General features: G+C 36.3%; 2 protein-coding genes and 1 pseudogene across 14 annotated transcripts in view; 2 read left to right on the top strand and 1 right to left on the bottom strand.

Annotated features, from left to right (window-relative positions):
* Positions 1–24,324, bottom strand: part of LOC113114741 (uncharacterized) — a 31,358-nt gene that overhangs the window by 4,650 nt on the left and 2,384 nt on the right. For 6 of the 13 annotated variants that reach the window (XM_026281690.1, XM_026281694.1, XM_026281691.1 and 3 more), the window contains exons 1-10: positions 5,607–5,965; positions 5,324–5,463; positions 4,880–5,026; positions 4,508–4,615; positions 4,371–4,412; positions 4,203–4,272; positions 3,899–4,017; positions 3,469–3,673; positions 2,226–2,320; positions 941–1,089 (exon numbers count right to left, since the gene is read on the bottom strand). In XM_026281690.1, the coding sequence (XP_026137475.1) occupies positions 1,075–1,089; positions 2,226–2,320; positions 3,469–3,673; positions 3,899–4,017; positions 4,203–4,272; positions 4,371–4,412; positions 4,508–4,615; positions 4,880–5,026; positions 5,324–5,463; positions 5,607–5,877 (1,212 nt within the window). In that variant the 5' untranslated portion in view covers positions 5,878–5,965 and the 3' untranslated portion in view covers positions 941–1,074. Of the gene's footprint in view, positions 1–940; positions 1,090–2,216; positions 2,321–3,468; positions 3,674–3,898; positions 4,018–4,202; positions 4,273–4,370; positions 4,413–4,507; positions 4,616–4,879; positions 5,027–5,323; positions 5,464–5,606; positions 5,967–10,238; positions 10,278–11,255; positions 12,781–13,281; positions 13,358–24,324 lie in introns of those variants that run through there. The other 7 variants (XM_026281701.1, XM_026281700.1, XM_026281703.1 and 4 more) reach the window with 7 other exon arrangements.
* LOC113114751 (uncharacterized) lies at positions 7,596–10,230 on the top strand. The gene is made up of 2 exons (XM_026281720.1): positions 7,596–7,774; positions 8,107–10,230. Exon 2 carries the CDS (start codon positions 8,176–8,178, stop codon positions 8,854–8,856), a length of 681 nt encoding a protein of 226 aa, XP_026137505.1. The 5' UTR covers positions 7,596–7,774; positions 8,107–8,175; the 3' UTR covers positions 8,857–10,230.
* On the top strand, positions 13,356–23,253 carry LOC113114566 (NACHT, LRR and PYD domains-containing protein 12-like; annotated as a pseudogene).

Genomic DNA, 24,324 nt, shown 5'->3' with positions numbered 1-24,324 from the left:
GAAATTCCCAGGAACTATTCCCCATCTCCCATCTCAGTCTGCTTCTGGAATGTGATGGTCCTTCTTCAAAAAATCCTTCCCTCTCATGTCATTTACATACTACTCTTAATCTTCCCAAATCCCTCTCTCACGAAAGTCAGTCGGGAATTTCTCCAGAAGAGGAGGAAAGGCTGTCTCGACTGATATTTTATGACTCTGAGGGAATTATGCAGGGATTAGAGAGGAAATTGATGAGGAACAGCGCTCTGAAATGTCTTTCTCTCGCTCTCACACTCTTTGGAAGAACACCAGTGCTTTGTCTTCATAGATATTGGTTACGTGGACTTGTTTTTTAAAACATTAAGCAATTTATAAATGGTCAGTATTCATAAACAGACCCACCTGTGCTTTTCTAGTCTCATGTATCCGGACTTTCTACCGTCAGCATAAGAACCACCAATCTAACACCACATAAAGTCTCGGACCACAGGTTACTTTTAATATGTGACTTTTAGAAGTTGGTAGTTTTGAAATAGGAAGATTATGGGATTATCTTTAAAAGAACTGATATTTTGTAAAATTTGCATGTAAAACTACTTTATTTTGCAATAAATATCACATAATTTAATATTTAAAAAAATAAAATATTACAAGCTTATGTGTCTAAATGCATTCTAAGGCTTTAATAAAAATAAAATAAAAATGTAAAATTTCTAATGGTACAAACATTTGCTTAAACTGTAATCCAGCAACAAGTTCTTCCAGGGAAGATTTTACTGAAGCACTTTAGTATCTTTAAACATGTCTTTGTTTCCTGATGGACCAATAAAAACTGCACTTAGACTTCCGGAAAATATATAAAGCTCATATTATATTGGAGCTCATGGATTTGAAACTCTTGTCATATTTGTGCTGCATCAGTCAGTCCATGGGTTTGCCGTCTGAGGCTACTAAAACTCACCTGGATCGAGTATTATGTGTCACAAAAGGTAAAAAGGACATTCATCACAGACGGGATGTTTTCCTCTTCTCAGGAAGTTCTTAGATTTAAATGCAAGTTTCCTTGAAGGGTCAGAGGTCAGTCTGCTAACTCGGTCAGGACTTCCACTCCTGTCAACAGATTCAGATATAGGAGGAGAGAGATTACAAGACTCAGAACCAGGAATAAAATAACTATATTCTAAGCCGGAAAAAGTTGAAAGTTGAAAAACACATGTGCCAAGAACTCGAAATAGTGATATGATCACAGCTCTCCCCTGGTGAAAATATAATATGCCAAGTATATTAAATTTTGGTATACTTCTGTGTACTTAAAGTCAGACTAATGATCAGTATAATTTAAGTATGTTAATGATTAGCAAACTTAAAGTGTGCTATTTTGCGAATGCTAACTTTGTACTAAATATGTTTAAGTTATAATTTAATTGTAATTAAACACAATTTCAAGTGTATTTAGTGTACTTTCATGTGCTAAAGTGGAACAACTTCAAGTATGCTTAGTACACTTCAAGTATAGGCTGTGGGACAACATATGTGCTTGATTAATGAATTAAAGTGTGCTTTATTTCTATTACAAGTACATTATAATTGAAATTTTGGTATACTTCTGTGTACTTAAAGTCAGACTAATGATCAGTATAATTTAAGTATGTTACTGATTAGCAAACTTAAAGAGTGTTATTTTGGAAATACTAATTTTGTACTAAATATATTTAAGTTGTAATTTAATTGTAATAAAGCACAATTTCAAGTGTATTTAGTGTACTTTCATGTGCTAAAGTGGAACAACTTCAAGTATGCTTAGTACACTTTAGGCATGTCTATAGGGACTACTTGTGATTAATGAAATTAAAGTTTTTTTCTTTGTATTTCAAGTACATTACAAATGCATAATGAGTTTCTTTGAAATGTACAACAAAAAACAAACATAATAATTTGGTGGTAATTGTATATGATTTTTAAGCAGAAAGGCTAAACTACCTATGGGGCACTTAATTTACTCAAGCTGAATGTTGTAAAGTCAATAAAAAATAATAACAATAATTACATGAATAAAGACATTTTATTAACAAGTATTTATTTAAATCTATTTAAAACATTTTTATTTACATTTACAGGAACTTGGTTTCAAAACTTAACAGAATAAATTTACCATGTTTTACAACAGTGCAAAAACAGAAAGAAACCACAGAGAACCTTCTGAACAGCAACAGAGGTGTAAATAAAAACATATTTACACATCAGACCTTCTTCTGGACGAACTGTTCATTGTTGCACTTGCGTCTGATAGCTGCTCGCACATCAGATGCTGTTGACTGTGGAAACTCCAGCAGAACTGCATCTGTTAACAGAAAAGACAACATATAGCTGAACAGCATAGCACTTTATCTCATGAACAAATACTTTGGGGCCTGAATTTTCAATACAGTCTCTCTATCGACACTCAATGCCACAATGTGTGATACACATATGATCATTCACACAAGTTGTTGAAACTTTCTGTAATTGCATGAACAGCATAAAAGGTTTGATTTACATACACATACTGACATACAGAAATTTAACACCACTGGGCCAAACATTTCTAAGAACAGTAATGGTTACAGGTATGTTTCCACATAAGTCTGGTTTAGCACAGCACCATTACAAACTTTTCCCAACCCATAATTCTTTGTGCTGAAACTATATGAAAAATGACACTAATGCTCAGCACTGGTCACTTTTTCTCGCAGTTTAAGCACACTAATATCAGGTAGTCCTCCATAATGAGTATATTTCTTACTGTCTGTAAATTGTTCAGTTACCGTGGGAACAAGTTGCATGTTTATATATTTACATTTAAAAGAGCTCCATTAACAGCTATAAGGCCTCAGTTATACCAAAGTGTTTTTTGTCAGCTGAAAATGCTAGGTGCTCTGCTGAAAATGTCCAGCTGTGAGTGCTTGAGAGCGCAGCGTTTTCAGTTGAGACGCTTTGGTTGCTATGATAAGGAGTAAAAAAACACCCGAACTCTCAGCGCGAAAAAGACACTCAACACGCTCCTGGTGTTTTATATATTACTAGACATGAAAAAGAAGTCATAGACTCAACAGCAAAGCACAGTGGTGGTAGTGCGATGATACTGGGCTGCATACGTGTTATAGGTGTTGGAGGGCAACATTTATAGCTGGTACCCTAGATGACTGATGATGGACCAAAATACTGGCCGACAACTAACGTCACCAGTCAAAGTCATACTGTGGCACCTATATTTTCTTGTTATGCGCTTTCATAATGATTTTACATACAAACATTTTTACATAGAAAAAAATATTATACTTTACCACTTAACTAATGCAAATACAGTCATGTGTTGTATTTTATTTCCCTGTATTTGCTATTGAACCAACTTCTGCTGCTTACTGTATTAAATGCATACTGACTTTGCACTTATGATTCAAGAAGATTCATGGTTCTTTTATTGCTTTATAAGTAGATAAAATTACACACCTGTTATGGCCTGCACTTTGGCCACGTCCAGCTGGGTTTTAGGAGGGGCCCCTTTTCCTGATTTCCCTGTTAGCGTGGACTGGGCAAGTACATCTTTTGTAAAGACCAGGACAGCCAGCTCCTGCGCAAAGATGGTCATGCGTGTGCGGTTCAGTCGCTGGAAGGCCCTCTTTGGAACTGAAACTTCACTGCCAGCCAAGGGTTGCTGTATAGAGAAAAAGGGAGATGGAAGAGTGGTATGATCTCTCGTGTGCAGGTTCCCATTAACAAGATAATTCACATGATGTAACATATATGTAACCTACAACTTTAAGGATGATCCCTGTTCAAAACAAAATACAATATGTACACGTTCAAAAGCTATGAATTTAATGTAGTTCTTAAATAATACAATGATAAATGTATCTTTTATTCTTTAATTGTAACGTACCATCTCAACTTCAGTGACAAAAGAGGAGGTTGTGGATGATGGGGTCCCCCCAAACGAGGGCTTCAATGACTTTATACAGTGGACACACTCCTTCATTATTTTAATCATTTCTGGAAGTTCTAGGTGAATTTAAATGAAAAACAAATGTATTTTATTAACATTTATTATGACACAGGATAGACTGATGCAATGTAAAAGCTGACCTGAGATTATGGGACTTCAGATCAGTATATGGCAATTATGACAATTGTGGAACAAACTTTATTCTTCAATGTCAACCCGTGTAATGAAAGCTTATACCTACCACGAAGGGATGCCATGATTTCATCCATTTGGGGTGCCATTTGTTGACCAGTGCTATAATCCATTAACTGCTAAAACAAACAATGAAAAGCAGACATAATACATTTTATTTATTAAAGTCACATTTTACAACATGAACTTGTTTTTGAATGTTATAATATACATTTACATTGTGCTGCAATGCGGGTAATCCTTCGTCCATATCACTACCCTAAAATATAATAACAGATTAATTAAAAGCAATACAAAGAGAGTCCATGTCTGAGAGAATGTACAGAAAGCAATCAGAAAAAATTCATAACTTACAATGTCAGGTTGGTTTGGACTCCGTATGATTGTGGCATCATCATCTGAACTGGTGTAATCATCAGGAGTGGATGATTTGGGTCTGGCAGCCTTTAAAGTCTTTGCTTGCTTTATCAGGACAACACATTCATGATGTAAAAAAAATTAACAATGAATAGGAATGTAATAAAAATTAGGGTTTTTAAAAACATCTTAATATGACACCAGGTGATATTTGTATTAACTGTAAACTGTAACTAAGTAACGTATAAAGAGGATACTACATTTCTTTCATAAAGCGTTCTATTCTTTTTAAGTAATGTCCTGTTTATAAAGCACAGTACAACAAAATGTAAAATTTATCCAGGTCTTCAGAAAACCAGTATCCCTTACACAATAAAGTTGTTGTGGAAATTCCTCCTCAGTTGCCTCACTATTATGCTGATCTTTTGTGTTTTTGTTCTTATTTTTGGAAAGGGAAACCTTCAGGTTTTGAAGCATCTGGTTCTTGGCTGTCTCTTTGATCTTGGTTTGCTTTTCCTGAACAAAATATACAGTTAAAGAATTAGTCCACTTTAAAATTTGAATTGAATGATAATTTACTCACCAAATTAATAAATTACTGCCTGAGCACTCAGTACTCGCTTATAGCTTTGTAGCTACCACCACAGAGAAGGAATGTGCCAAAGCCAACATGAAGGTAGCTGGGCATGTTATATACCTGCCTTTTTGAGACAGCGTGTAGCAAGTATTAAGAAAGTTAGCTATGTATTTAAACTTAAAAACTGTTTAAACTAATATGCAAATTCATTTGCAAATTTGCAAACTTTTACTCACCATCTTAGCTTTTTTTGCCTCCACCGCATTGGTCTCCAGCATTTTCTTTTTCATGATAACACCCTTGCATTCTTCCTTGGTCCATATATCTTTACCCAAAATGAATAAATTCTTCTTTGTGACAAGATCCTTGAACGAATCTGATATAACGATAGAAATATAGAGGTTAGCCGACACCAGCATGCAAACCAACATAAAAAAAAGTTAACAATGTTAAAACAATGTTAAGTATACAATAATCTGAACATGTAAACGAAAAATAACTGATACAATATCATCTTACCTCCTAATAGTAGGACTTTAGCTGGTACTGTCCTATCGGGCTCTTTTCGTGTGGGCCATTTGATCTCAATCCAGTTATCATCGCTGTCAAGGTCTGGCTGCGACGTCACTTGACTTAAATTGGCCGAATTCCCAATAAGCGATGCACTTTCAACTTTTACTGTTTTGTCTAAAAAGTAATATATAGCGAATTGGTAAGGCATCGTGATTCGAGACCTTTTCACCTCACCTGCAGAGTCAGACCTACTATGATTGACGGGATTGCGTAACATGTAACGTCAGGCGTCAGATGCTCCGATTGGTTGCAGTGAGCTTCAAAACTATACGGCAACGGCACACACTTTACCGCCAAATTCAAAGTTAGAGACTAGATACTCTGAAACAGTCTATGCTCTGAAATCATGGCATCAAACCGTAATTTGAAAAGACATTTGAATTGCGACGGGACTCAACCAGAGACGCCCAGAACAACAAAATACAGAAGACTTCATCAAAAAAAGGTAAACATAAATAATAAAAAACATTTATGAAAACATTTTTCACAAGAAAACTGTAAATTACGGTGTACTCCAATAGCCTACAGCAATTATTAAAATAATTTAGGACGTGTTGTTTTATCTTATAGGTGCTTCATAATTTGTTCTTTAGCTATATTTTATATGTGAACCTGCTTTGTAATAATGAACCATTATGAAAAGCACTATATTAATAAATATTTTAAGTACAGCAGTATTTTGTAAAGGTAAATATTATGAATTAATAAACTGCTGTAAAATCTCAAATTAAATAAATTTGCTATATAAATATAACAATGTATATTTTGTACATGATACATGCCTTTTTTTCCTCTGAGAAGTGTTTCATATTTGATTTTTATCCCATCTAAAAACACAGTAGTACAGTGTATATATGGGTTATTACAGTGTAACACCCCATCTGTAAGACTGGACCAATGTGATGGTAAAATCTTTATTAATATAATTTACTTTATTACTTTTAGTACTTTCAGTATTCATATGACCCAAGACTGTCACATAATGTAACTTTTCAAAGACAAAAGCTTCATGGTGTTTTGAAAATTTGTTAAACATGAGACATTACAGGCACTATTGGTGTATAAATTTTACTGTTTTACAGTTATGTTGTTTGTACTGTATTTGCAGAATCCACTGAAATTAATATACAAGAGATTTCTTTGTACATCTCCAGTTCCCAACTCTTTGGACAGAGGAACAGTTTGTGAAAAGGTATGACTTTAAGAGAAAAATGTTTATGTTTAACAGCATTTTTTATTACTAATTAATTAGACATTTAAACTGTATAAGTCAGTCCTTCAAAAATACTGATAATGTAAGTGCACAGGAGGACAGAGAGGAAGATGATGGAAGTGAACAGGAAGACAGAGAGGTATATGATGAAGATGCACAGGAAGACAGAGAGGAAGATGATGGAAGTGAACAGGAAGACAGAGAGGTACATGATGAAGATGCACAGGAAGACAGAGAGGACGATGATGAAGATGCACAGGAAGACATAGAGGAAGATGATGTAAGTGAACAGGAAGACAGAGAGGTACATGATGAAGATGCACAGGAAGACAGAGAGGAAGATGATGGAAGTGAACAGGAAGACAGAGAGGTACATGATGAAGATGCACAGGAAGACAGAGAGGACGATGATGAAGATGCACAGGAAGACATAGAGGAAGATGATGTAAGTGAACAGGAAGACAGAGAGGTACATGATGAAGATGCACAGGAAGACAGAGAGGAAGATGATGGAAGTGAACAGGAAGACAGAGAGGTACATGATGAAGATGCACAGGAAGACAGAGAGGAAGATGATGAAGATGCACAGGAAGACAGAGAGGAAGATGATGAAGATGCACAGGAAGACAGAGAGGAAGATGATGAAGATGCACAGGAAGACAGAGAGGAAGATGATGAAGATGCACAGGAAGACAGAGAGGAAGATGATGGAAGTGAACAGGAAGACAGAGAGGAAGATGATGGAAATGAACAGGAGGACAGAGAGGAAGATGATGAAGATGCACAGGAAGACAGAGAGGAAGATGATGGAAATGAACAGGAGGACAGAGAGGAAGATGGTGGAAGAAAACAACAAAGAGTCTGTGAAATAAAAAGCCAAGATCGAGATGAGTTTCTTAAGGTAATTTCAGCATTTACTAATACTTTTTTAAATAAAAGTATCTATTAACATAAGGTAATGCACACTGAACTAACATGAACGAACAATGTTCAGTTGTATTGATATTAGAAAAGTATTATAAATGACAAATGCTTTACAAATATATATTTTTGTATTTCTTAGTTATTACCATGTTAGCTACAGCATTTAGTAATCTTGATGAATCCTTAAATTCAAAGTGTAACTATGCTGACTGTAAGCCTATCTGTTTTGACAGAACAACACTATAAGTGCTGCTGCATTTCTTCAAATATTGCTTTAGGTGTAAATGTGATTAATTTTGTGTTTTACAGAAACAGCTAGATGATGATCTTGTATACCCTGGTGCTCCTCTCACGAAGGGACAGAGTCTGCTTTTACTCATGTCATATGTACTGAGGCACAATTTGACAGGTGTAGCACTTCAGGATCTTCTTACATTGTTTAATGCACATTTCCCTGGCTTGGTGCCAGCAACCACATACCTTTTTCATAAAGCCTATGGACAGTTTGGCCAGTATAAGCCCCATTTCTATTGTATCAACTGTGAAACCTACATTGGACCCAGTGAGACAGCACCACAAAACTGTTCTTCTTGTAATACTGAATTTGACATTGAGAACAGCCTAAAACTTGGGTCGTACTTTCTTGTACTTAGCCTATCAGCCCAAATAGTGGACATTTTGGAAAAACCTGATATACATTTGAATACAAAGGAATCAACTCCTGGCATTCTTTCTGATATTCAGTGTGGGGCAGAATATCAAAAATTCAAGCAAACTGGACAAATGGGGGATGATGACATTTCAATTTTGTGGAACTGTGATGGAATTCCAGTTTTCAAAAGTAATAATGTTCAGATATGGCCAATCCAGTGTCAAATTGTAGAACTGTCACCAAGAGTCCAGCAAGGTAATATATGCATTCCATGCTTATGGCTTGGTAACAGCAAGCCAAATATGGCTACATTTTTAACTGCTTTTGTTGCACAGCTTAAAGAACTGGAACAGGTTGGTATTAAATCTTTCAACAAAAGCAGAGACTATAATGGAAAATGCAAATGACAACAAAAAAAAAAATATTTGGCAAACTCCAGGGTAGGTCTGGCATAACAAAAACGTCAAAAGAGTTTCCAGATAATGTCAGAGGTTTTGGCTGCCCAAAGAAAGGCAGCACATCTGTGCTGCAGAGGAGGGCTATTGAACATTTCACAGGAGACACTGTTCATTTAGGTTTATGACCGTTTCATTTGCAACAGTGTTGTTTATCATTCATATAATAACACAACTCTTAAAAAGAGAAATAATTCTGTTGTACAGTTAAATGATGGGACATTCTGTGAGATTTTGACCTTGGTGGCCTACACATCTGAGGATGGGGCCTCTTCTGTATTTGATACAAACAGTATCTGTCTTTTAGTTAAAGAGCTAGCCAAGAGTGGAAGAAAGGTTTATAGAGATGCTCAGTTAAATATATCCTGTACATTTCTAACTGAAGTGTGTCACACCAATAATGTATTTGCTGTACATCCTCAGTCATTAGAGCGCAAATGTGTAATGGTGAAGTCTAAGGACAAAATGTATGTTAGTCCACTTCCAAACAATGTTGAAAGAGACTAAAACTGTTTCCTGCAAACAGAAATGTTTGTAATTGTACCAGTGAAAAACATGCAACTGTTAATGTTAATCCCATTTTTTTCTCTCCATAATTCACTGTGTAACTCAATTACATAACAGGTTTTTCTTATATTTCATATCAGTCCTGAATATTATTGTGTTTAATGTTAAATATTTGACATAAATAATGTTACATAGTCTATTTAATGTCAAATTTTTTTATTATTATGACCCTGTCATTTATGATTGTATCATGATACTTCTAATATTAGCTCAATAAACATAACTGCATATAAAAAAACTGTTAAAAGAACAGACATTTGTGCAATGCATATATTGTATTGAAAATATATTTATAACAGGCTTTCAAAAATTTCATCACTTTTGCCAAGTTACAAAGTTCCTAGCTTAAATAAGTAAACGTTAAAGTCACACTCAAAATTAACTTAAAATATGCTAAATCTTCAATATATTAAATAAACTATTTTTAAAATATGCTTTCAGTGCATTGTGACAAGCATAATTTCAAGTATGCAGTTAAAATTTGTCTAAAATATACTTAAAAATAAAGTTAAAATAAATAAACTTCTAAAATTCTACTTTAATTTCACTTTTAGTACATTTCTCTAAAATATAGTATAATAAAGTATAATAAATTACAATTTTTTTAAAGTATATTAAAAGTCTTACTGAAAATTAGTACCAGAAGTATGTTGCTAATATACGTTTAATACATTTAAAGACTGTGTTATTTTTGGTTAGTATATTTGCAGTGTATTGTTTAAAATTAAAATATATTTGAAATACAAAAAAGTATGCTTTTTTTTTACCAGGGTCTCCACGGAGAATAAATCTATCCCAGCGCTGAACTGAAAGGAAAAGACACAGAGAAGTGTGTGTCACAGTGGTCTATCTGGCATTCTCCGCACTTCTCTAATCAACACATTTGCATGTGACCACTGAAAAGCAGCAGGTCATGCTGGCAGCAACAGAGCAGACCAGTGAATGTGTGTGTGTGTGTGTGTGTGTGTTATTAAAAACAAATTATTCATATATAAATGTATGTCCTTCAAAATGTCTGAAATTCATATTTCTGGACATGTTTGTCATCAAAATGTAATTTAACTTGCTACTCCCTTCCAATTGATTTTATTTTATTCTTAATTTTAAATGCATTTTATTCTAGAGATGTGATCAAGTCAGAAGTTTGTCAACTCCATTGAAAATCAAGTCAGAACTGTCAACTTATTTTTATTAGTAACATTTCGCAAATGCGGTTTCATTTTGTTAAATGTCACAAGGCCTAAGAAGTCTGCAACGAAATAATCAGTATTTTAATCTCGTTTTCTTAGCATAAATATGCAAACATGCATAAAACAAGATGCATTTACTTGAGAAGGAAACAGCATGACGTGACATTGTTTACAGAAAAAAATAATGAAGTTTATGCTAAAAATAATCATAAAAAATATGAGCCATGGGGGTCAGAAAAATAAATTAAATACTAAGGGAAAATGGGATTATTTGTCTAACACCACAGGCAAATAGTATTTTTCTTGTTTTAAACAGAAACATCATTACAACTCTCTAAAAACAAACAAGACTTTTTATATTCTGTCATTTTTCTTCTCAAGTAAATTGATTGTGTGAATGTGGACATCTGCTCTCTGTCAGCACATGAAAGCACAGTAACAGGCTAACGGTGGACATCATACATACATCAGTTCACATACACACACATATTGTCACTCATTTTGGCTGCACTCACTGTTTGTAATGAATGCACCTGCTGTTCATCACATTTATAGATTATGCAAATGTTTATCAAATAAAAGTAAATCACTCACTCAACCACCTGATCTCTCTTGTCTTGTCTCAGCACATTACAGAACACCTGACTGCTCGACGCTTTAACAGGATTATACTCGGCCTGTAGAGAGATGAAAATTGACACTTAATTCGCTATGTTTCTTCATAATCTGGGTTTTGATTGAGGTCTATACATTTTACTGAAAGGACAAAGATTTAAAGTTATAATTTGAGCTCATTTCACTTAAAAATATATATATTTTATACAGTTAAGGCCTATAGGTCTTAATAAACTGATTTAAACTTTAATTCTGTACATTTCTATAATTACAATACATATGACATTTTTATTTAAACTGAAGTAATAGTTGCTGTAAATAAAATGTCGTAAAAAAATATTTGTGGGACAAATATAATCTGAACAACTAGTCAATATTGGATTTTTTTATTATTATTTATTTATTTATGTTTTTGAGGTATGCAAATATGCATATGATTCAAGGGATTTATAGACCTACAAACCGCTACCAGCAAAAAAATATAAAAAAATTATGAATCACTCTTTCCGGAAATACATCTGCATATTCATGACACACCTTTACTAGAAGCTTATTTGCATGAACATGCTAAGTATATCTGAGAGAATTATTACATCACTGAGATGATCTCATGCTTCTGTCAGCAGGCTGATGAATGTACAGGTGTATGAGACCCAACTGCTGTAAAAACAGCATCTGTAATCTATAAAACTAGACTGCACAGGAGAGACAATACAACAGACATACACATAAAGGTGAAATATAAACAACAGTAACAAAAAGTGTTAGAAGCTCTAATTAGAGACCATAGAAATGTTTTTTAAACATCAAATTAGTCACATTTTTTTTTTTTATATATAAATTGTTTGTAACATTTCAGTTTCTTCCATATATTAAAAAGGTATTATCTGTTAATGGAACTGTTTTTTATGGGCTACCTTATGTTCAGAGCCAAAGTAATAGGGACATAAATATCATAGACACTGGAAAACAAGCACAGAGGGTTACTGTATGCTATGTGTCCAATATTTAGATCAGTGTTCAAGAAATATCGTTTTATAAAGCAGATTGATTACTGAATTGAAAACGTATCCAAAAGCTAAAAATTGTTTCCAAAATCATTTAAATTTGATTAAAACACTGCTAATTATTATTATTATTTTTTGCATACATATGTCACCATGAAAATACATAATGAATAAATTGTGTAAATTAAAGAACTTATTTGCCATGTTTGTAACATGTCAGTTTGAGAACAAGTTAGGACTATATAATGTATTGTATCTTTAAATAACTGAGCTTTTTTAATCCTACTTGACCATAAGAAACAACACTGGTACACAGAGGCATTGCCAACAACTTAAATTCAGTCTGTTCCACAGACAAAACTATTGTATTGCAACACTTGGAGTACAGCACATGCGTTGTTTTCAATTCTTGTGGTACTTGAAGTCTGCAAAACCAAATTCTCTCCACCATTATTGCAAAAAATATTTTCATGTGCCACAGAAAAAAAAAAAAAAAAAACCTGAGTGTCAAAAAAAAAAAAAAAAAAAAAAAAAAAAATTGAAAATATGCATGAAGCAATTAGTGAGCATTGTGGGCGGCCTGTGACATCTGGGGCAGACACTAATCCATCAACTTCCTTGATGCCACAACTCGCTCACAACAGCACTGAGGAATAAACATCACCCTGCTGCAGGTAACCTGTGAGAAACAGAAATCTTCATTCTGGTAAGTGCTACTTCTGCACAGACTGAGAAAAGCATTTGATGGATCACATTAGACAAAAATAACCAAACACTATTAGAAGTTGTGCTTGGGGAAAAGTTTATATGTAATGTTCAGCTAACTGTCAAAAGTTTATACAAAATATATTTGTATTTGTTTTAGTAAACAGTATTTGTATACTTTCATTTTTATGTCATGTAATTAATGCTTTAAAATATATATTTTTTAAAAGCTGTTGACCTATTTTATACTGTATCAAACCAGTAAAACCAGATCTTAAACAGGGTTTACATACTTTAGTCTTCTTTATCTTCCTCATTTGCAGCATGCCATGTTCAGAAAAACAAAAGGTTCTTTATCCCTCGATTATACTGGAAAAACAAATGTATAAATTAAAAAACACACTATGTCGACAATAAACGCTGAAGACAACAGGGATTCCTGCACATCTTTCAATGGACTGAACGAGTAAGACAAATATATTTTATTTATTAGTACAATAAAATGAATCTGTATATTCATTAAACCTATATTACAAATTGAAACGATTACTTTCTGATATTTAAAGGGTTAGTAGTTCACCGAAAAATAAAATTATATCATTAATGACTCACCCTCATGTCGTTCCAAACATGTAAGACCTCCGTTCATCTTCTGAACACAGTTTAAGATATTTTAGATTTAGTCCGAGAGCTCTCAGTGCCTCCATTGAAGCTGTGTGTACGGTACACTGTCCATGTCCAGAAAGGTAAGAAAAACATCATCAAAGTAGTCCATGTGACATCAGAGGATCAGTTAGAATTTTTTTAAGCATCGAAAATACATTTTGGTCCAAAAATAACAAAAACTTTGACTTTATTCAGCATTGTCTTCTCTTGCGTGTCTGTTGTGAAAGAGAACTCAAAACAAAGCAGTTTGTGATATCCGGTTTGCGAAGGAATCATTCGATGTAACCAGATCTTCTTGAACCAGTTCACCAAATTTAACTGAATCATTTAAAATGGTTCACGTCTCCCCCACATGGAAAGAACCTATATGCGTATATATGTCACATATAGGCAAAATTGAGGTGCATATATGTGCATATACAGGAAATATAGGAAAATAGGACAAGTCAATCTTTTGTTCGTTATCTGGCTCAGCTCGGTGTTCATCTTCAGTTCTCTCTTCACAGCAGTTCAGTCAGTGTACTGTTTGAGTAAATGAATTACTCCGGGATATTGGTTTGTTTGAACTTAGAGGGAGTGTCAGCCACATTAAAAAAGTTAACAGCTTAAGTCATTTGTGGATTAATGCGTATTAGAGATGCGAACCGTTTAAAACGATTCAGTTCGATTTAGTGAACTGGTTCAAGAAGATCCGGTTACATCGAATGATTCATTCGTGAACCGGATATCAATACACTGTTGTGTTTTGAACTCTATCACAACAGACATGCAAGAGAAGACAATCCAGAATAAAGTCGTAGTTTTTGCTATTTTTTGGACCAAAATGTATTTTCAATTCTTCAGAAAAATTGATCCTCTGATGTCACATGGACTACTTTGATGATGTTTTTCTTACCTTTCTGCACATGGACAGTATACCATGAACACAGTTTCAATGGAGGGACAGAAAGCACTCTAAATCTAAAATATCTTAAACTGTGTTCCAAAGATGAACGGAGGTCTCACGGGTTTGGAACGACATGAGGGTGAGTTATTAATGACATAATTTTCATTTTTCGGTGAACTTACCCTTTAAAGTCCATTACAACAGATTAAATCAGTCTTACCTCAACCTAGCTTGAGTGATGGATTGATGTCAACATCAGTTCAGTAAAAAGATGAAGATTTTTCAACTTATCAAGGATAAATTGTACTATTGTGCTATATATGCAGTAACATTGCTGTGATTACATTTTGAAATGTAGTTTTAAATTTAACTTCCTAATTTTAATGTTGCATCTGACAGTTTTGATCAGGAGAGATCAGACTCATCTGCCCCAAGTGTTTTGTCCATGAAGAGTGATCGATCAATGCAAATGCCAATTCACTTAACAAATAAAATATATCTTCCACATCTAAGGTATTTCTATCTTTTAAGCTTAATTAACAAATAAATAAATAATTAGAGGATTGCATTTACTGTAAACCAATTGATGAACATGTTTGTGATGTTAACATTAATCTTAATTTACATCATATAGCATGAAATTATATTGTGTTTCCTCTCACAGTTCTGTGGAGAGATCAGACTCTTCTGGCCCTAGTGTTTTGTCCATGAAGAGCGATAGATCAATGCAAATGCCAATTCATTTGAAAAATGGATCAATGGAAAAAGGGTAATGACAACTGCTAGTTAAAGATAAAGTTAGACAGAACAGTTGGTCATCAGGGCAGTAACAACTACTACAAGGATTAAGATTTAAATTTTCTCACCCTCACCAATGGTTTGCTGTCAAGCTTTACTAAAATTCCAGACTTCTTCTTTATTAAAATCTACAAATGGTTATTTTTTTGCCGTCAGTGTTGATCAGGAGGGATCAGACTCATCTGCCCCAAGTGTTTTGTCTATGAAGAGCGACCGATCAATGCAAATGCCAATTCATCCGAAAAATGGATTAGCTCCATTGGGAAAAAGGTAATGATAATAACTCACATAAGCTAAATGAAGTCAGTCAGAAGTGACCAGCTAGCAAACACATCCAAAAGGATGATGCAGGTTCTGAATACTTCCTCCCCTCAATGGTTTTTTGTTAACCCTTCTCTGAAATACGGTATATTCTACTTATTATATATTCTACTTTCGCTGTCAGTCTTCAGCAGGAAAGATCAGACTCATCTGCCCCAAGTGTTTTGTCTTTAAAGAGTGATCGATCAATGCAAATGCCAATTCACTTAACAAATAAAACATATCTACCACATTTAAGGTAATTTCTTTTAAATCATTTTAAGCTTAATTAACAAATAAATAAATAATTATGGGATTGCAGTTACTGTAAACCAATTGATGAAAATGTTTTTGATGTTAACATTAATCTTAATTTACATCATATAGCATGATATTTATCTTGTGTTTCCTCTCACAGTTTGGTAGACAGATCAGACTCTTCTGGCCCAAGTGTTTTGTCCATGAAGAGCGACCGATCAATGCAAATGCCAATTCATCTGAATGGATCACTTCCACCGAGACTAAGGTAACATTTGATTATAATAACTCATTTATTTTGCTTCAACAAAGTGAATGGAAAATAGTGCACACAAAACGTCTCAGGTTTCCCCTGAGAGGGAACGAGACACTGCGTCCTCTGAAGGGACACTATGGGGGAACACCTCGTCGTGACCCGTGTCTGAAGCATACTTTGAAAAACGCCAACGTGTTGGCCGGCGACAGCCTCTGATGTCGCTACCGGCGCGACTATAAATAGGCGCCCGTAGGACCCGTCACTTATCTTCTTCGTGAATCTTGCGTCCGAAGCATGGCAGGGAGCTAGAGGACGCAGTGTCTCGTTCCCTCTCAGGGAACCATGGTTACATTCGTAACCTGAGACGTTCCTCGTCAAGGGAACTTTGAACTGCGTCCTCTGAAGGGACACCATGGGGAACAGTATACCCACGCCGCCATGCTGAGGGGAGTGCAGGCCAGAATCATGGCAAACACTAAGTACCAACTCTACCATTTCACCGGGAGTCGCCCCTGGGACGGTTCGACGGCTGTCCATGACATGGCCAAAGGCCTAAGCTACATACCCAACTTACCTGTTGCAAATGTCCCCCTGACTCATCCAGCCCTAATGGAGCTGGATGAGTCAGAAGAAGCCAGAGGGGATAGTGCAACGCTCTCTTGAGCCGTAAAACCGATCCACCCAGGTCTGGCCAACCTCTCAAACTATGCTTCAACACCTTGGTGCGAAGGCGCCATTCTCCGAGCCTCAGCCCCTGCCTCAGCAGGATGTCTGCTCTCACAGTGCGTCTCAAAACAGTATGTAGTTCTGGAGCACTCTGATGAAAAAACTGAGAATTCAGTCTCCCATGAGAGGAGGACTCCGAGCTCCGAGCAGCATGCTCATAGGCGACCCTTTTTGAAAAGGGGAGCGCTGCTAAACTACCGCGAGAATTGCCCACACAGCCCCCATGTTTAGAGGCGATGCTTGAGGTGTATAACAAATACACACTGGTTGAATGAAGCCCAAGGAAACCCCGGGGCTTATCATCTTAAGAAAGGGAACGAAGCAGAGCGCGTAACCCTTACCGTACAGGATTCCAGAAAGTGCGCAGAGCCTTGTGTGCACACTTACCACTTATGTGGATTTCAGACGGTGCGCAAAGCATTAACGTGCACACTGACCACCATGTTGTTTTGAGAAAGTACACAGGCTTAGTCTCTCTTTGCTCGAAAATAGAGACAAACGAGAACGGAGCTTTTTCTCAGAAAAACGCTCGCAGTGCGCGCAGATTGCCCCCTCAAGGACATCGCGCGCGTACTCTTTGCCCAAACAAGAGACGCAAAGACTGTGTGTGTCATCGGGTGTCAAATAACGCTGACATGGATGCACACACTGTTTAAAATGCCTTGCTAGTGGATGCCATGATAACAATAATAGATCGCTCTTACCGTTTCTCAGGAACACGCTTCAAACAAAACAGTCAATGAAGACGAAGAAGATAAGTGACGGGTCCTACGGGCGCGTATTTATAGTCGTGCCGTTAGCGACGTCAGAGGCTGTCGCCGGCCAACACGTTGGCGTTTTTCAAAGTATGCTTCAGACACGGGTCACGACGAGGTGTTCCCCATAGTGTCCCTTCAGAGGACGCAGTTCGAAGTTCCCTTGACAGGGAACTTTTGACAGTTCTCAGAGGTTTTACATTGTATAGATTTGATTGCATATTACAAAATATTATTTTGTCTAAAAGGGATTCACTAACTAAATCATGTCAGGACGATGTGAAGACCAGCAGCTTTCCTGGAGAATTCATTCATCAGTAGGTTCAGTGCATCACGATTCTTATTTATAGTGTCTGTATTTGTGCATATTCTCTGATACTGACAAACCTATTTTCAACAGAAGTGATTCAGAATGCCTGACAACAAAATTCATAGATTAAAATCAGAAATAAAAAAGAAGCATCTGTACATTTTGGAAGGATTTGCAAAGCAGGGAAACTCAACACTTCTGAATGAGATCTACATAGACCTCTACATCACAGAGGGAGGAAATGGAGAGATCAGCAATGAACATGAAATTAAAAGAATAGAAAAAACTATGAAGACTGCAGCAGGAGCAACAATACCAATCAAATGCAATGAAATCTTCAGACCTTTACCTGGACAAGACAAACCCATCAGAACTGTTCTGACAAAAGGAGTCGCTGGCATTGGGAAAAACAGTCTCTGTGCAGAAGTTCATCCTGGACTGGGCTGAAGGACAAGAAAATCAGGACGTCCAGCTCATATTTCCACTTCCTTTCAGAGAACTCAATCTGATGAAGGACAAAACACTCAGCCTTTCAGATCTTCTTTATGTCTTTTTCCCTGAAACAAAAGAAATAGAAATATCTAGTGACAAATATAAAGTGTTGTTCATCTTTGATGGTCTGGACGAGTGTCGTCTGTCTCTGGATTTTCAGAGCGATGTTGGGTTGTGTGATGTAAGTGAATCAGCATCAGTGGACGTGCTGCTGAAGAACCTCATTGTGGGGAATCTGCTTCCCTCTGCTCTCATCTGGATCACCTCCAGACCAGCAGCAGCTGATCTCATCCCCTCTGAGTGTGTCCATCGAGTGACAGAGGTACGAGGCTTCAATGACCCACAGAAGGAGGAATACTTCAGGAAGAGAATCAGAGATCAGAGTCTGGCTGATAGGATCATCTCACACCTGAAGTCTTCAAGGAGTCTCTACATCATGTGTCACATCCCAGTCTTCTGCTGGATCTCAGCCGCTGTTCTGGAGAAGATGTTGAGTCAAGCAGAGAGTGGAGAGATTCCCAAGACTCTCACTCAGATGTACACACACTTCCTGATGGCACAGATTAACATCAAACATGAGAAGGACTATGAGAAGAACGTGACAGATGAAGACATGATCCTCAAAACTGGGGAAACTGGCTTTTCAGCAGCTTGTGAAAGGCAACCTGATCTTCTATGAGGAAGACCTGAGAGAGTGTGGCATTGATGTGACAGAAGCATCAGTTTACTCAGGATTGTGCACTCAGATCTTCAAAGAGGAGTTTGGCTTGTATCAGGGAAGGTCTTCTGCTTTGTTCATCTGAGCATTCAGGAACATCTCGCAGCTCTATATGTGCACCTCACCTTCTGCAACAGCACAATAAACGTGCTTGAAGCACATGAATCAGAAAAGCCTGTAACAATGTTGAGTTTACACAAGTGTGCAGTTAACAAAACTTTACAATGTAAAAACGGACATCTTGATCTTTTCCTTCGCTTCCTCATGGGACTTTCAATGGAGTCAAACGAGAGCCTTTTGGTGAAAAGAGGGCTTTTGGTGAAGAAGGCCAACTTCTTCCTGGAAAGAGAGAAAACTACTGAGTATCTCAAGAAAACGTTAAAAACAATCCCTTGCTCAGAAATGACTCTTGTTATTATCCACTGTCTAAATGAACTCAAGGATCAATCCCTCATTATTGAAATCCAAAGCTACCTGACCTCTGGAAAAATAAACAGAGACACTCTTCTCCCTCATCAGTGGTTGGCTCTAGTGTACATCTTAATGACATCAAGTGAAAAGTTTGAGGAGTTTGACCTTCGTAAATACGGAAGATTGGACGCAGCCCTGCTTTGGCTGCTTCCTGTGATCAAGTTGTCAAAAAAGATCTGGTGAGAACATTTAACTTCAAATATGTGTTCAAAATCAACTTTGCTGGCACATATTTTAACTTTTAGTACAATAGCGTATAAACTTCCTAGTCTATAAGCCATCCATCAAGTATAAGTCAAATAAGCCATAATCCAGAATGGTGATTGTCAAGTTCATCCACCTTGTCTTGCAGCACTGTATATAGATCCTTGCACACTGAGTTCACAGAAATCGGTGTTTTTCTGTTTAAATGCAAGATATTTTAAAGTTTACCTAAAGTATACTTGCAATAGTTCCACTTTAGCACAATCAAATACACTTCAGTATATCTTTAGTTGGACTTCAGCACTACTTACACACAATTGCATTAATCATATAATGTACAAATTTTTAAAAATACATTTTAGTATATTTATTTTTCACTATCTATTAACACTTGAATAAGTAGAATTCATCATTATTTGTACTTAATCAGGGCAGTATATTGCACTACATGAAGAATCCATTTAGCCCACATAACCACAAAAAAAAAAAAGACCAATGAAATAGCAAATAATGAACTTGTATTATTGGCAGGTTGAATGACTGTAATATCACATATAAAGGCTGTGCAACGCTGTCTACGGTACTTTCATCACAATCCAATGTGAGAGAAATGGACCTGAGCCATAACAACCTGCAGGACTCAGGAGTGGAAATACTCTGTATTGGATTAAAGAAATTACCCAACGTGGAATCACTGTACGCTTCTGTGGAGTATAAAACATCAGAACATTATATTTAAAATGTTTATTTTTAAAGACATTTAATTAAATTTTTCAATCTCACTCCAGGGTGAAGGAATGGTTCAGCATTAAGCAAATCGATGTTCATGAAATGGTTAAGCAAGGGAACATAAATTATGAAGATTATTTATGTCTCACTGCTGGACTAGAAGACACGGACTGTAGACTGGAATATTTGAAGTAGGTTGTGTTAACTTTCTCAGAAGACTTTGGGCAACATGGGTTTTTAGACTGAGAACACGTATCCATTTTGTCCTCTCTCTGTAGTCTGGAGAACTGTAAAGTAACAGAAGCAGGTTGTGTTTACCTGAGCAAAGCTCTGAGTTCAAACCCTTCTCATCTGAGAGAGCTGGACCTGAGCTGGAATGAAATAGCAGACTCTGGAGTGAAACATCTCTGTGCTGCTCTGGTGAAAGTTCACTGTGCACTGGAAACACTCAGGTGAGTTACAACACATGGAGTTAATTGGTATTAACTAAAATTCGGGGCAGGAGCACGTCCAAGCAATCACCTGACTTCTAAGAACCTCCATATATAACGGGCCACGTCACACCGCACTGCTAGTATCATTCTCTCGAACCCACCCTTCCCTCCCTTCTTATCCATTCAGTCAACCTTCTCCCACATTATATCTCTATCAGATTGTCTGGCCTAAATATATATTAGAGACGGTACCCCCACCCTGAGTCTCTCTGAGCCCTCAATTCAAGATGCCCTGATCAACCTGACCATCATCCCATTCCCTCAACCCCTTCATCCTCTTTTTACTGTTCCCCAGTTAAACAGGGGCGCCGGACTGGGGGTAAAACCAGTACTGATTACCAGGGCCCCAAAGGAAGAGAGGGCCCTTGAAAAGTCTGGAATATATATTTTCATTCCATTAGGACTGCCTATGCATAGGGCCCGGGATCTTGTGCAGCGCCCCTGCCCAGTTTCTTAGTTTGTTTGTGGCGTGGTCCTAGCTTGTGAAAAATAGCTTATACAGTTAATTATGAAAAATTTGAAGATAATGACTAAAGAGCTTTTTAAATGTATTTAACAGGTTAAATAACTGCAACATAACATACAAAAGTTGTATAGAATTGGCTAAAATACTACAAATACCTTCAAACCTGAAAAAGCTCTCTCTAAGTGAGAATAAGCTCCAGGACTCAGGTGTGATGCTCTTCTCTGTTGGACTCCATCATCCTCACTGTAAACTGGAGACACTCAGGCAAGATGATTCTTGATGATATTAATTTACATTTTCTGCTATCACTGTATCAGATCGATCAAATATACTGGAATTTCTACCGTTAAGAATGTTTGGACTTTCTTTAAATTGCCGTTCAAACTCTGGATCTCTTCTTTTTAGATTGAGACTATGTATTTTCTCTTCTCTGTAGTCTGAAGAACTGTAAAGTAACAGAAGCAGGTTGTGTTTACCTGAGCAAAGCTCTGAGTTCTAACCCTTCTCATTTGAGAGAAATAGACCTGAGCTGGAATGGCATAGCAGACTCTGGAGTGAAACATCTCTGTGCTGCTCTGGTCAAAGTTCACTGTGCACTGGAAACACTAAAGTAAGTTATAACAGTTAGTTTATATAGCTCATTATTAAATGCATTTAAGGTTAACGACTGTATAATTACTAACCCAAAAGAAAGAACCCTAAAAATTTGAACTGATAAATGTAAATTATGATTTTCTGTCTCAGGTTGGACAAATGTGAAATCACTGAGAAATGTAGCACCGCTTTAGCTTCAGCTCTCGGCTCTCAGACCTCCAGTCTAACAGAACTGGATCTGAGCATGAATTATCTACAAGACTCAGGGGTGAAGAAGCTCTGTCTCGGACTAACAAGTCCTCACTGTAAACTAGAGAAGCTAAGGTACAAGTCTAAAAATGTCTAGTGCAATCAAAGATCAAAACCCACTAAAATCAGATGAAGAAATTGTTAAAATCACTGACCTAATTTATAAATCTACTCTGCTCTCTTCAGGTTGTCCAAGTGTAAAGTTTCACATGAAGGTGTGACAGCACTGATTGAAGCTCTGAAATCAAATCCATCTCTCCTACAAGAACTTGATCTCCTTGAGAATGATCTGGAAGAGTCAGACTTAAATGTGCTCCGCATGATTTTGGAAAAGTCATCATAAAACAGTGATCAATTAGATAACTCTAGAAATAAAGACTCAAGCTTTTAACATTGTGAGTAGTAATCATACATGAGACTGTGAAATCATGATACCAAATTATGATGCATTCTAACTAAAAATTCTAATTGTCATTATTTATTCACCCTTGTGTTGTTGCAAACTTGTATGGTTTAGTTTGCCTCTTTTAAACAAAAGAAGATATTTTGAAGAATGTTGGCGTCCAAACAGTTGCTGGTAGCCATTGATTTCCATAGTATTTTTTTTTCCTCCATACTGTGGAAGTCAAAGGCTATCGGTAAGTACAGTATTTGGTTACGAACATTATTAAAAATATATTTTTTTGTGTTCATAGGTATATTTTTCTATTTATAAATTTGGTTATGTTAACTAATATGATGTTATCCACTTTTATAAAGAGTTACACATGTAATATATGTAAATAAATAAATATAATAAATGCACACACGCATAAACCTTCATGCTTAATTTCTTGAACACTGAATTTAAGAAAACTCACAAGGTTGCGGATTTAGGAATAGAGATTTGAATGACATGGGGTGAAGAGAAAATCCAAGACTATAATAAGCAGAAGTCATAAAATCAAATCCAGGTAGAGAAATCCAAATAGATAGAATATGAATAAACCAGACTACAAGACTGACAATTAAACCTGAGGCATAGAGAAACCTGCATAACTGACCCGACTACATTCTCCAGTCAGGTTTCGAATGACATGACGGTGACTGATGACATCTATTTTAGGTTGAACTTAGGTTTTAAGTATTGAGAAAAAAAGCAGAAAAAAGCAGAAAATCATTCAAATAATTGTTGTTCTGCTTGTGGAAATCTAGTCTTCTTGTTATTAAGTGCAAAATACAAAAATCTGAACATTTTTCAGATTTCAAATTCAGTTGAATCTAGTGATTATTCCATCCTCAAAAACTTTATTACACGGCAGGCTAATGTGCCTGGTGTGCCTTTATTCCAGGAAGTTGTGCAAAACCAGCCAATTAGATTTGCACTTGTTGTACTGAGAATGTGCTTTTCATTTTTGCGTGCAACAAGCATCAGATGTTTAGTGGGTGTGACAACTGAGGCTAAGACTATAGGTCACTTCCTTAAAGGGGGGGTGAAATGCTCGTTTTCACTCAATATCCTGTTAATCTTGAGTACCTATAGAGTAGTACTGCATCCTTCATAACTCCAAAAAGTCTTTATTTTTATTATATTTATAAGAGAAAGATCGTCTGTACCGATTTTTCCCGGAAAAACACGAGCGCCTAGAGGCGTGACGTGTGGGCGGAGCTAAAGAATCACGAGCGCGAGTAGGCTTTTGCGTAGAGAGCGTGTGGAAACTGTGACACAGATCCAGAGGCTGAAATTTAACAAGAACAGCATCAGCAAAGGCGGTATGCTATGTGGTATGTACTGAAACTGTATATATTTGCTTAGCGGTTTTGGAAAATGACTAAGTTCCACTTTATGTCGTCTTTTTTTTTTTTTAAGCTGTACATGTGGAAAGTGCAGTTTGATGACAACATCGCATGTTGTTTACTTTATGTGCTTACGGGCTGATAGCTAAGTTAACAACACAGAGATATTTGAAGCAGTTTTACTCACT

The sequence above is a fragment of the Carassius auratus genome, chromosome 15 (assembly GCF_003368295.1).
Source record: "Carassius auratus strain Wakin chromosome 15, ASM336829v1, whole genome shotgun sequence".
NCBI classification, from domain to species: Eukaryota; Metazoa; Chordata; class Actinopteri; order Cypriniformes; family Cyprinidae; genus Carassius; species Carassius auratus.
The sequence above is the reverse complement of the archived record's forward strand: the minus strand, read 5'-3'. Positions and strand labels throughout refer to the sequence as shown.